The sequence below is a fragment of the Vidua macroura genome, chromosome 1 (assembly GCF_024509145.1).
Source record: "Vidua macroura isolate BioBank_ID:100142 chromosome 1, ASM2450914v1, whole genome shotgun sequence".
In the NCBI taxonomy this organism is placed as follows: domain Eukaryota; kingdom Metazoa; phylum Chordata; class Aves; order Passeriformes; family Viduidae; genus Vidua; species Vidua macroura.
Genome location: NC_071571.1, coordinates 30,988,222 through 31,001,633, shown reverse-complemented (window position 1 = coordinate 31,001,633; position 13,412 = coordinate 30,988,222). Strand labels below are relative to the sequence as shown.

General features: G+C 36.5%; 1 protein-coding gene across 8 annotated transcripts in view; it reads right to left on the bottom strand.

The window, feature by feature from the left end:
- Positions 1–246: 246 nt before the first annotated feature.
- Positions 247–13,412, bottom strand: part of ITGB8 (integrin subunit beta 8) — a 48,489-nt gene continuing 35,323 nt past the window's right edge. For 3 of the 8 annotated variants that reach the window (XM_053974999.1, XM_053974973.1, XM_053975008.1), the window contains 5 exons: positions 12,250–12,655; positions 10,923–11,148; positions 9,304–9,407; positions 8,032–8,195; positions 536–719 (listed from right to left, as the gene is read on the bottom strand). In XM_053974999.1, coding sequence (XP_053830974.1) covers positions 564–719; positions 8,032–8,195; positions 9,304–9,407; positions 10,923–11,148; positions 12,250–12,655 — 1,056 coding nt within the window. In that variant the 3' untranslated portion in view covers positions 536–563. Of the gene's footprint in view, positions 363–535; positions 720–2,245; positions 7,939–8,031; positions 8,196–9,303; positions 9,408–10,922; positions 11,149–12,249; positions 12,656–13,412 lie in introns of those variants that run through there. The other 5 variants (XM_053974982.1, XR_008436669.1, XM_053974991.1 and 2 more) reach the window with 5 other exon arrangements.

The following is a 13,412-nucleotide window of genomic DNA, read 5'->3' as shown; positions in this document are numbered from 1 at the left end:
GGAGATAGAATGGTTTGCAAAAAATAAGGAAAATTATGATTTCTGCCACCCACCACAGTTTCCCTGGAATGAGGAACCAGATGATAATGCTGGGGCCTCTTGAGTACTAATAAATCAGACTGGCAGCCTACTTTATAAGAATTCTGTACAGTCCAACCCAACTGGGATCACTCCAAGACTCCCAAGCAGAAGATCAGCAGCCAGAAGAACTAACAGCACCTGTGTTCTAATCACAGCTTCAGACCACCTGAGTTTCTTCAAAACTAGACTTTTATTTACTTCATACGGTGCATTAAACTGCTTGGTTTTAAACCCAGGGTAGCAGGAATGCATTTCCAAGGTTATTGTCTTTGTTGCAGAACCTGAAAGCAAAAGAAACCACCCACTTGTCAGATTAACTCCTTACTAGTCAAAATCAGTCTGTTAACAAAGTTTTTATTCTTAATTATAATCATCATCTTTTGGTTATCATGAGGCATATTCAGATACTCACTCAAACCAACACTCCCTGATCCCATTCTCTGTGAATATTGGATCAAATTCTGCAGCTACCATGAAAGGAATCATGCAGGCAGAGAAATTCTATAAGAGAATACACCTACATGACTGGTGTCAAAAAAGTGGCTGAAATCAGGATCTCTTTCCTCCTCCAGTTTTAGAGGCTGTAATTTAGGTTTCTTTTCTCTTTGGGCAGCAAGCCTTTTCCTTGGCAATGGCATCTGCAAGAAAATGGCAGTTGTGTTATGTTAGAGACACATTTAGGTCCTGTCATACTCTTGATGACAACAGTGTATGTGTGCGTAAAAATTGGCTAACTACAATGCCAGTGTCAAAAACCCTGTCATGACCTGTGTATTTAAAGGTATAGGTATAGGCATGAATTAGTTACTGTATTACAGAAAATAGGAAAGAAGAGAGAAAGAAAGATTTTATACAGAGCACTTACCATAATTTCACAACATACAGGAAATGCAACACCACTTGATGCCAGGATCACTGGCTATGGGAGACTTAAGTGTTAACAAAACCTCAGCTTCAAGCTACTGCTAAATGGCAAAATGGAGGCCTATAGCTCTGGCTCAAGATATATGCTTGAATTCTACATCTGAAATTCAGATTTAGGTTTGTGTTTACTCTGAGTAATGATAACATGAATGTTTTCTCAATAAAGAGCTTTCAAGGAAAATGTATTTTTGTTCACAGGACTTGTTGCTTCTGCTTGCTCTAGGTGTCAGTGAAGGTTGATTATGGCATCTGTGAAAGGAAATTTCTCAGACATAGTCTCACCATGCATATATTAAGATGATGTTCCTTGCTTTGATAAAAGAAGAAAAAGATTTACAGATTTTCCTTGTGATATTGACTTATTTTTTTCCTTCCAGTTTTGACTTTTTCTTAGTGTTTCTCTTTTATTGGACACTAAGCTACATGATAATTGAGAACACATCAGTTGTCACTTGATTCTAACTCTCTCACTCCTAAATCAAAAACTGGATCATGTTAGCAGCATGGACGGGCAGTTTTACCAGTGATATCTGGCAGGTATCTTAGTGCCACAGATGTCTCTTACTGAGGCACCACAACAAGTCTTAAATGTCCTTATACATGGCATATCTAAAGTCCTTTTCAAGAGCAATTTCGTGCCACTGTGCAAAGCAAATGCTATGACTGATTCTGCACAAGGACAGAATGTCTCACCTTCCCACCAGTGACATGTTTTCACCAATACTTGTGAAGTGATCCAAGTGTGCAGTGAGCAGCATACATGAGGCATCTGCAGAGCTTTACCCATTCCCAGAAATCCAGCTCCTCTATCACCCAACAGAGGAAATGAGAAGAGAGGCTGTCACAATCACTTATCAATCTAGAGAATGTATTTACACAGGAAGTATCTTCTTGTCTTCCACAAAGTACTAGCACCTCCTGGTGCATTCAGGTTTCAGATGGGTTGGGCAATGCAAACCAACTGCATCTCCACACTGATAAATAGTGTTTTGTTCCTTCCCATCTTCTCAAAATTCATCCTGAATGTGCATCTACCCGTTTGCCTACATCTGATCAACAAGGTATTCTTTGTATTTTATCTCTTTGGACATGTATTGTTCAATTTTAAAATAAACACAATCATATTCTTCCCTTTGCAGGTTTCGGTGCACCTCAGTAAATGTGCTTTATACTTTTAAAAGGAGGTGAACATCTCTTTCTTGTCACAGATATATTTAATATTAAAAATATGAAAAATCAGTGTGGATTAAATATTGATTTTATTTTTTAGAGAGCAAGTACAATGATGCATTAAAATAATGCTATGTCATAGTTGTTACAGCTCTGATAGAAAAATAAACATCTCAATATGCTACAGTGTAACTAATTAATAAATATCACAATAGAAGTTAGTAGTCAACTGAAATTAATAAAACAGCTATAAAAGTATGCTACTTTAAATAATAAAATATTCATTATATTTCCAGATGAACAAAAGTAGTGATTTAAAAGTATCATTTAAAATGCAAAATGAGCAGTAAGAAGTTATCAAATTTAAAACCTCTTCCCTTACTAAGATTCTCTATGCATAAAATATAGACACACATTATTTATCTCTATTTCTTTTTTACAAAAGGTAGTATATGTTAAATAGAAAGTTTAAAACTGTAGTATTATTAATAGCTGTCACACAGTTGCTAAGTAAGACACTTTAAAGTAGCATTATTTTTGAAGCAGTAGTAGGTAAGAGTGAAGATGTCAGCACAGTGAATTCATCCAACACTAATGCCTCTGCAAAAGACTCTCATTTTTCAACATCTCCCTTCAAAATACAACTGAAACAGCCCAAATATGATATAGCTATCAGGATGAAATGTTAGAATTTGGACAGAAGTAACTATTTTAACAAATGCCAGACATTTAAATTTTTTTAATAGGCACTTTTTTTTTAAGCATGTTCAGAAACGGAAACAAAGAGAACATGCAATTCAGAACAGCATTACTAAAGCTTAAGAATCTAGAAATTTAAGGTTTTTTCTTCCCCCCACTACCAGACAGGCCAACCATTCTCAGCTGGCTTGCTCTCAGTGAAACCCCACTGATTTGGCATGCAATAAAGATGCATTCCCGCTGGTTAACTTTAACCTTTTCCCCCCCTCTCCATGAATTTCAATTCTCTGTAAGAGCCAACAGATACCTGTGCATCAGAGCAGTCTCAAGTTCAGAATTAAAAATTAGTGTTTTTCTTAAATATTGCTTCATTTCTGCTTTCCCCTCTGTTGCAAAATGGTAGCCAGGACATTGTCACCACATGTCTCTCGCAGTCGGGGCAGAGTAGGAGTCATCCAGCACTGACTCAGCACCGTGAGAAGTGCCCTTTACAGCCACTGCTTACATTCCTTAAGGCTGGCTGGTGGAGATCCAGGGGCTGGTGGGAAGTCAACGGGCAGGTGCCCAAACACTCCCCAGGAGGTTTAATGGAGGTCTGCAGAATCCCCATGTACAGGCTGTCCCTTGCTGGCTCGTGTGCAGGCATTTTTTGATGAGTAAAGATGCAAAAAGCCTGCAGCATTAGGGTTCAGACTGCACACAATGCAGTCCCAGTATGGGGCCAAGAGCCTGTGCTGCAAACCTAGGGCACCACCACTGCCAAGCCAACCTACTTTGAAGAGGTTTCCTGTCCTGACAAAAGGCGAAGCGAGATCTCAGATCACCATTTCTGCAGGGATGCTGTGGGGAGCCCCAGCACTGTCCCTCTGGAAGTCTCCACACAGGCAGCTGTGCCCTTGCATGTCTCTGCCCTGGGCATCACCAGAACCTATGTCTATTTTAGGCTGGAGGGTTGCTAGAAGCTGTTTCACACATTTACTCCCATGGTTTGCAAAACATGCACACTAAGCAGGAAATAAATATTATATATGATCAGTTTGGGAAAATAATATTTTTCCATTGCAGTCAGAAGAATGCTTTACATATCAGGTTTTCATGACATCATAGAGAGGAAAAAATAAATCCAGTTGTAAATAATAGTTAAAATGTAAACTATGCCCATACGAACATCCTTCCTTTTTAAGGTTCATTTTTAACATCCTTGCAAATGTAAGGGAATTTCAGCTGGGCACAATGAAAATTCCTTGCATACCATGTGCACGTTTTCTGGATGAAACAGCTATTTTCCCACACATTTCTGCAGTAATCTTATTAGTGTAGTCATGATGCTTGGAAATAACTATTTCATAGCATTTCTTCATTTTATAGGTAAAAAAATCTGAAGTAAAATTCATACTTTTTAATTGCATAAACATGCGATTTCTGAAGTGTCAGGCAAATAATGGGTCAAAGGTTTAAAAAGGCTAAAAAATTTGAAAGTATACATATGGATTTTAACAGTAACAAATATGCTGTGAAAAGTCATGCACATGCTTCATTTGTGGGACCAAATCTAAAAACAATTCCCCAAACCAATGATGAGATGCAGCAGTATCTGCTGGTATATTTTTGGATATAAGCATGCAGTAAAATTGGACTTATTTCTAAATTTTTTGAAGAAGCCCAATATAAGAAATGTTATTTGAGAACTTTGGAACGTTCTATTCTAAGGTTAGTTATTTTTTCCCCTATTTTTATGAGCATCTTTGACGTACAATACATTGAAAACTAATATGAACTAATTTGTCTTTAATATCTCCCATATTAAGCACTATAAGAAGCACAGTCCTTCTGCAATCACTGAAGAAATTCCTTGTGAATTAAAGGCTGCTTTCTCATTTAAGGTCATGTGCTGAGGGAACACAGCTCCCTAAATAGTGAGGCTTTTGTTGAGCTATTCATCTCCTGCAGCAGTTCTTCTGAAAAACATGGTCAAAGGCAGAGGGAAACAAGTACCAAGCAAAGCCAGAGTTTCTCATGGATAGATTCCATCCCTAGAAACAAAGCCTCCTCCCAAGAAGCCTGCTCTGTATAAGCTCCCCACGGGCCTTCTAAAAGCCTTGACCTGTCACATTAGCAGCAGCTTATTCTCTTTCACCAGCCTCTTCCACAATACAGCAAAACCATAAGGGAGATGCAAGAAAGCTTTTTTCCTTTTTTCTTTTCTTTTTCCTTTTTTCTTTTCTTTTTTTTTTTTTTTTTTTTTTTTTTTTTTTTTTTTTTTTTGTTGTTGTTGTTGTTGTTGTTGTTAATTTATATACATTTTTTTTAATCCCGGGACAGCAAGCAGCTTACAGTGCAATTTGTCCTGTGACCATGCTCTATTTGATCAGAGCATTTTAAACATTCAGGCAGGTGTCTGATAAGGAAATACTGGCCATGGGCCTTCACAGGCAGCAGTCCAATGCCAAGTGCTACAGAAGAAAAGCAGCAGCAGCAGGATGTGATGTGTCTGGAAGATGGGTATTACAGCTCAAGTTTTTTTCCACCAAGAACCCAGTTCCATTATCCCTTACCCACAAAACTGAACTCCTTCTAACAGTGAAAAGTAATTTCTAATGTAAAAAAGATAGCTATCAGTTCAGTAAATGCTTTAGTACATGCTTTAAAGTCCATTATGAGGTGAAAATAGATTCTGAGGAGTCTTTTTTTTTTAGGGTTTATCACACTGTTTAAAGAACATAATTAACCTCTTTTTATATACTTAGATATACTGCACTAAGCATTGTTTAAATTTAAGTTAAATAGACAACCAGAGATTGTTTCCCACTCACAAATAGCCATGAATTGTGACAAGGGTAACAGCAGGTTAACCTTTATCAATCTTTTATCTTTATCCCACAAAAACCAATTGTTTGAAATCTTTTCATTTACACAGGAGGAAAATGGTCCTATACACTTTAAAAGAAAATGAGAGTTTAAGGTGTAGTTGGTAGACTACGGAATTAATCTATAACTAAGATTCTACAATTAAGCTAACACTAAAGTCAGGGTCAGTGTAAAGAAACACTCTTTTTGTTAAATGAGATAATTTAACCTGTATGGTAGAATGCTCAGGACCTACTTTGGAGACTGCTTTAAAAACATTTAATAGTCCAATTTACATGTTTTTTTTTTTTTTTTTTTTTAAAACAACCCCTATGCTTTCATGACTAATGAAAGGCCCATTGTCTGTATATTATTTTTCTCAATCCCACATCAGCCATTACCCAAGAAACTTAACACTTATAAAATACTCATCATTTTTCTACACCCTGCCTTTCTTTCAATCCTCACAGTCCACAGGTTTCAGTGGGAATTTACAGAAGAAATACAGAATGGGAAATACTAGTAATTTCTAAAGACTGCACATAAGGAAATCCTGCTTTGTTTCTGTAACTCTTATCTATGACAAATAGTGACAGTATTTAGTATTAGTAATAAATGTTGGTGAAATTATACACTGTCTTTTGAGATGATTTTTCTTTTTGCCAGCAAGGTTTTAGTACATTAGAGGTTGATCAGATTTTCATAGGGTTTCAGCAGCATAGAGTTAGTAAATCAGACTGATGCTTCCAACAAGCATATAACAATAACACGTGTTCTACCACTCTAGCTGGTTTCAGGGATAAAAAAAAAAAACAAACAAAAAAACCATGCTTCTGCTTTACTTTGTAAGTCACATTCTGCTCTCAGATAAGCTTATATTGGTCCCATCATGTTTGGAAGAGTTTTGCACATTCCTGAAGGCAGAATCTGATCCATATTTATAAAGTCAATTAATTTAAGAAAAAAACTCTTATTTTCCCCACTTTCTTCTAAATTGCAGGTTCTTTTCTCCATCACACACTGGACACATTTCTCAATGCACAGCCACAAAAAACTGAGGTGGTTACAAAAAAACTTAGAAAACCTAATCTCATCAACTAATTTACATAGAGATAAAAAAAAAAGCACATGTAAAATCAGACTTATGCCTGACATCATACAAAAAGATCCAAATCCTTATTTGGCAAAACACTGACATGTAGCTAGCAAACCAAACACAGCTCTGGTGTAATTTATCTATTTGCAACAGATTTGATGCTGCTGACTTTAAAGGCGTAGTCTACTGGCAGTGATTATCATGTAGACTATGCTGTTGTGTAGAGAAACTCTCATTTTCTGTAGCCACTCAGTTTCCAAACACTTTAAATTTTGCATAAAATAGGGGCATTATATTTAAACAAGTAAAAGAGCTTAAAATTACTCTTTATTGGATATAAATTATCCTTAAGTGACATCATCCATATAAAAACCCCTATAAATATATAATTTACTTGTGTGTGCATGCATATGGGTATGTATACACACAAAACATACACCTATGCCAGGAACTAAATACTCATTTAATCCCATCATTTTTATGAGGAAAAGATAAAAGGAATAAGCAGACAAATCAGTGGAATCTGTCAACTGAGAGAACTATAAAAGTACCATTTACTCTATTTAAGAGCATTTTAATAGTTTCATTTATTGCTATAATATACAGCAATGTTAATACTTCAATCACAGCTTTTGTCCATTCCCACAGAGCACATCAGTACTAGCTACATGTAGAGTGAGATCAGTGCTTTGTCAGACCGGTTTGTATCTACATTCTAGGCCATAACTAAATAAATTAGAATATGCTAAAGTGCTACATCAACACTAATGTTTCTGAACAGTAGTAATGCACATTTCTCTTTCAAAAAAATTTAAAAAAATACAGCAGCTATAGTTCCAAACATAATCACATAATGTGAATATGTTTACATGTCACTTTGTTACAGTATTCAACAAAATGCACAACACAAACCCATATGGCAACAGTCAAGACTCTCACAGAGTACAAAAGGTAGTTTCTTAAAAGTCGAGCTTGATGGAAATAGACATTTGCAGTCTTCAGAATTCACACTTGAAAGTTTCGTTTAATCGCAACTTGCTGATGTCGATATTTATTTCTTCTGGTTTGTCACGTCTGTATGTTACTGTTCTTGTACAAACTGTAGGCAAAAACATCTTATCCTTGAAGGAGAAGATACAATTTTTATCAGCAATTAGCTAACTTATATATGCAAGAAAAAGATTACTGAAGATGATGGCTCTGAAATCAATTACCTTCTTTGGTGAAGATACTCTGTAATCAGATGAAGATTTAACTTTATTGCTACTCCCCTGCAGAATTATCTGCCTGATGATAAGGACAACAAGCAACCCGATCAGAAAGGTAACTATAAAAATTATGGAAAATACTCTAAAGTAGTTTCGTCCAGAGAAACAATCTGCAATGAAAGGAAAACACAAGGGTAAAGCCTAATGTATGGGACAGGCACATCCCTCTAACACAGGCATATCCACCACTGCTTAGTAATGTCGCACAAAAGTAATACAAGCCTGATAAAAATTAACATGAAAATAAATTAAGGGAAATTAAGAGGAAAAGTTGTCATATGCAAGCTTTTAAAGTTGGGCATATCAAGAAAGGCAATTCAGATCAAGATCCGTTGCAGAAAAATAGTGAAACAACTATTCCTTTAATCTACTGAACTAAGACTCAGGCTTCATTGTATTGCCCACCATAAATTCTCTGTAGATGAGTGAGTATATAGCTGAAGTAGAGAGGATGAAATATTAAAGATGTTTGGGGCAGAGAGAATTTAAGACAACAGTGAAGATCACTGGGAAAATTTGAAAGAAAATGTGTTTTATTGAATCCTTGTCCAGTGCTCTCCTCACTGGTAGGCTAGCACAGTAAGCTTTCCTTAATACTAAAGTTATGAAAAAAATATTCACAATTAGTTTTCTCATTTATGAACTGTAATATAAAAATATTTATATAAATGTTAATTTATATAAATGTTAAGGTAACCATTTACCTGCATTTTAATTGCTGCATGGAGTGATTAAACTTTGTGAGATTTTATTTAAAAACATTTTATTCTTCCACAGACCTCATAACTGCAGTTTTTTATACTTGAAAGGAACTTTTAAACATTACTGAAGTTGAGGTAAGCATCCTACTTCTTTCCTGTTTCTGGTAATGTCAAATACTATAAGCATGGTCAATGTAATAAAACATACAGATGCCATAACAAATTTTTATAAATATTTCTTTAAGCATTGCTCAGGCAGGATTCATCACTATTAGACGTGACTTCTCGAGGAGCTGGGAAAACTGAACTTAGCAATGCTTGACAATCTTATTTCCTGTTATTATTTATCTTTTACTTTCCCTAAAGCTATGAATGATTTTTCTTTTTCCTGCTTTCTTTCTTTGTTATTTCAGTAATGTGATATACTTCTGAAAGACATTCTAACACTGGCATATTCAATTACTAATCACAATAGATTTTAATCTCTTATTAAAATTACCTAGAAAATGCCACTTACCTGAAGTATTATCAATATAATGCAGTAGGTAAGTGCATGAGGTTGTGCACTGGTCAAGTATGACTTGAGATGCATTGTTAGAATGATAGCACTGAACACAGTTCCTGTAAAATAAAAATTATAATTAAAAACCTATGTCTTTCTCTGCACTCCCCTTTAAGAGATTGTATTAACAGGCTGACGTATTGCTTGCACATAATGCTTTCCTGTTGTTACTAAAAACATTGCGACATTTATTTAGTTTTTTCTGAAATGTGATGCCTCTCTCAGCATTTTATCCCTCTGATGCTTCTCAGAACCTACAAGTCAGAAGTTGCAAATTAAAACACGTCTTTGGCTTTGAGCCACCTTCATCCAATCTGCTCTGTCTTTTGTGATGCAAGGGTGTAGCTAAGGTCCAGCTTTCTTCAGCTTTCAGCCTCCACTTTCTAGTCTTTCCTTACCTATCACTCTCATTTGGATGCACTCTGGAACTGAAGGGTAGAGGTAGGTAGAGGAAACACATCTTTGTCAATAATTTTTGGGTGCTATGTTAAGACAAAGCCAAATAAGTTTGCACTGCTGGGCAGTTTAGAGAGAGAGCATGACAAGTGAGAGGCAATGCTCTCAGTCTTACCGTCTCCACTGTATAGCCCTGAAGGAGAGAGATGTCTCATAAGAGATCCCCAAAAAAGCCCTAATTGAATTTTTAATGAAGATATGCCATCTTCGGAATTTATTAAAGGCACACATTTCACAGTGACTTTGAACAAGTGTAAGCCAGAAAGGTTAACTGCATTTTATCTAGCGAAATCTTAGCAGCAACATTTCCAGATGTGGCCAAGCTTGGTTCTCCAGCATTTTCACCAGATAAACGGTAATTGAAATAAATGCAAATAAACAATGATTCTGTTTTGAGCACAATGACCTTTCCAATGGAAGTCTGATCTTTCACCCTCTGTGCCACAGTGAGATGCAGAGCCTTAAATGTGTGATGAGAGAGCGTACAAGAGCTGTGCCCAGGGAAAGGGCTTCATTTGCTCTCTGTGCCAGGACCACACAGTGCACCACTGAGAGCCTGGTCTAGCTTGTCTCCTCCTGGACTTGCTCATTTTGACCTCCACACTATCCCTTCCTTTACATGAGTAAGTAAAAATGCCATGCTTTAAGACTAGCATGGCAAAGACTATAAGTGTTTTGAAACTGAGCAATGAAGAATGTTGCTCTCTGGGTAAGACCAGCTCTGCTCTGCTAATCAATGGCAGTGACAATGCACAAGTACTGCTCTAACTCCACACCGCTTTCTTTCAGCTGAGAAGCACAAGGGGTGTGTAAAAACAAATGTGGAGAATATTAATGGACTTGGTGGCATTCAAAAGTAGGATCTATTTTCCATTTTTAAAACCACAAATTTATGGTTTTATTTCCTGCCCAGGAGATTTCATATGAAGAATAGTTAAAATAGATGCTGACATGCAATTCTCTTTATTGTCCATGTGAATCCAACTACACAGAGAAATATCAAGTATGAATTGTACCAATTTCATAGAATCTAAATAGCTACGAAATATAAGCAGAAATATTTCTTCATGTTTCAACACTAGGGAGAGAAAAAGTAAAGTCTAGCACAAGAAACATACCAGTTTTCTTCACAGGATTTGTTACAAGTAGGGCAATATTCACAGAAACGTCCAAAGCTTCTTGGATCTGTGCACTCACACTTTCCACATACACATTTTCCTCTTCCACTGCAAATTTGGCCCTTTGAATTCAGGCAGTGCTTTGCTGATTGTGATGAGCACTCACAACGATCACCTTCCCAGCCAGCAAAGCATTTGCATTTACCACCTTCACATTCACCATTACCTATAACACAGAGAGTCTGGGGTCATATGCTTCCATGAAAACACAGAAAATAAATTTTAGGTGGATACATTTGTATTGCTTGTGCTTTACCTTAAACAGAGCAAATTTAGACCTGGACTTTCTAATTAGTTTTTAAGTTAACAACTTGGACTGAAGTTACTGGCATGATCAATACTGAAGGCTGCTGTTCATTGTTAAGTTGAGCAGAAGTTGCTACTATGATGTCACCCTAAAACCTTTTACTAAAATCTTGCTCTTTTGCTTTGGATCAAAACAATGGAGATTAGGAATTACACAATGACCAGGAAAATAGTCTTTAGGCAAACAAAACAAACTTCTCTGTAGCAAGAAAACATTCCATTTGAATAAACAGCAAGATTCAGTGGAAGAAGGAGTATAAAGTTCATGTGCACAGGCTAGGTTCTTTATTTCCATTTCCATTTCCATTTCCATTTCCATTTCCATTTCCATTTCCTTTTTTTCCCTTTTCCTTTTTTACCTTTTTTTCCTCTTTCCTATCATAAAGTGGACTACAAAAAGAATAAGAATTTCTAACAACTCTGTTTCACTTAGAGTCTCCTTTCTGAAGCAGGCATTCCCTACAGTGTTCATGTTTATACCAGTATTTGAAATGATGTGCTACTGTATGACTCACAGGACTGATTTAGGGTGGTAGAAAATCAGAACTTCACCTGGAAGCTATGATCCCTTCCTAACCTCTCAGTATCTCATATTCCCATTAGACTGAAATGTATCAACTAGCTTCCTGGAATAATGTTATTTTTTGCTTGAGAAATCAGTATCATTACTTATTAAGAATTCTGAGATTTAAATATTAAAATAGCTAAACTTCAGAAAAAAAATCAATGTATCCCCTAGAAAATGGTGGTGAGATTTAGAAGACAGCGTGTATGCTTGTGGTGAAGAGAGCCCAGGACTGTGAATTCCTAACAGGATGTTCAGGACATTTCCCACACTAATTCTGCACAAACAATTCTTGTTCTTGACAGCCTTATATCATTGTTTTCAGCTGCATCATGTAAAGTAGCCTCAGAAAACAAAACAAAACAAGAAAATACAGACATAAACACTGCAACTTACCAGAACATAAGTTTCCCTGGTGATACGGGCAGGAAAAATCATCCATTTCACAGTACTTGCCATACACCTTGCCTAGCTTGTTTTTGTAGCAGAAACATTTTCCATCTATGCAATTTCCTTGACCACTGCAGATGGGTTGGTCCTGGTGTTGTCTGCACTTCTCTGAGGGAAGCGTGTCTCTGTTAGAGCTACAGTTATTGTCACTGCACTGGGACTGTTTGCTGTCAGGAGAAGTTTCATCAGCCCACACTCGTTTGTGCCCTGTGCTGTCTCCATACTGGCAGGCACAGCTTTGCTGCACATTGACAATGGCAGTTTCATTGAAACCAATAGGCTTAAGTATGGCATATTTTCTTCCTCCAGTTGTATGACATCCTTTCATTGTAACTGATACATTGAAAAGTACCTAAGGAGAAATAAAAACAGATTTAACATTATTATTATTTTCTTGCTTACATTTGCTTAAAAATTTTAACACATAAATAAAGCAGAATCTTATATAGTTTATGAATGTGCACTAGATGATAAAAGCAAAATACACAGTGGTCACTTGTCAAACATGATATGTTAGTAATGATAGGCATCACAAATACAATTAAAATCCTAACAGTAGAGGATTGACAGAAGTCCACTTTTCAAGTTAAGAAAGCATAGTTGCAAAAGACAAGTTTAATACAAATTAAATGGAAATAGAAATATCATCACCATCCTCCTGCTATTATTTAATGTGTATATTCTGTTATATCACAGGAATATTCAGGTAAGAGTTGAGACTAGATTGAGCAAGACAATATACAAACAGAAACATAGATACTCTTTATAAAAGGAATTGGTCAGCTGCAGAATTGGTCATGCACATATAAACCACACAGGATTTTGGATGACCCTGGCTACCACTACTAAAACCCAGAAATAGCTCACATGTTAGCAGTTACTTTTCCCAATTCCATGGACCCAGTGCTTGGCTCCAGGCCATATCATGGCCATCACCACCATCCTCCAGGTCCTCATCCAGCAGTGCCCACTACAGCAGCAGTTCCCACGGCTTCTGATAGTTCTGGCACAGGACTAAGGATCATTTTGGTAGTTAGGTGATTGCCATAGAGTTTCCATCAATCACCCCTAAAAGTTTTTGACAGCTCTGACATGTGTGACACACTAGA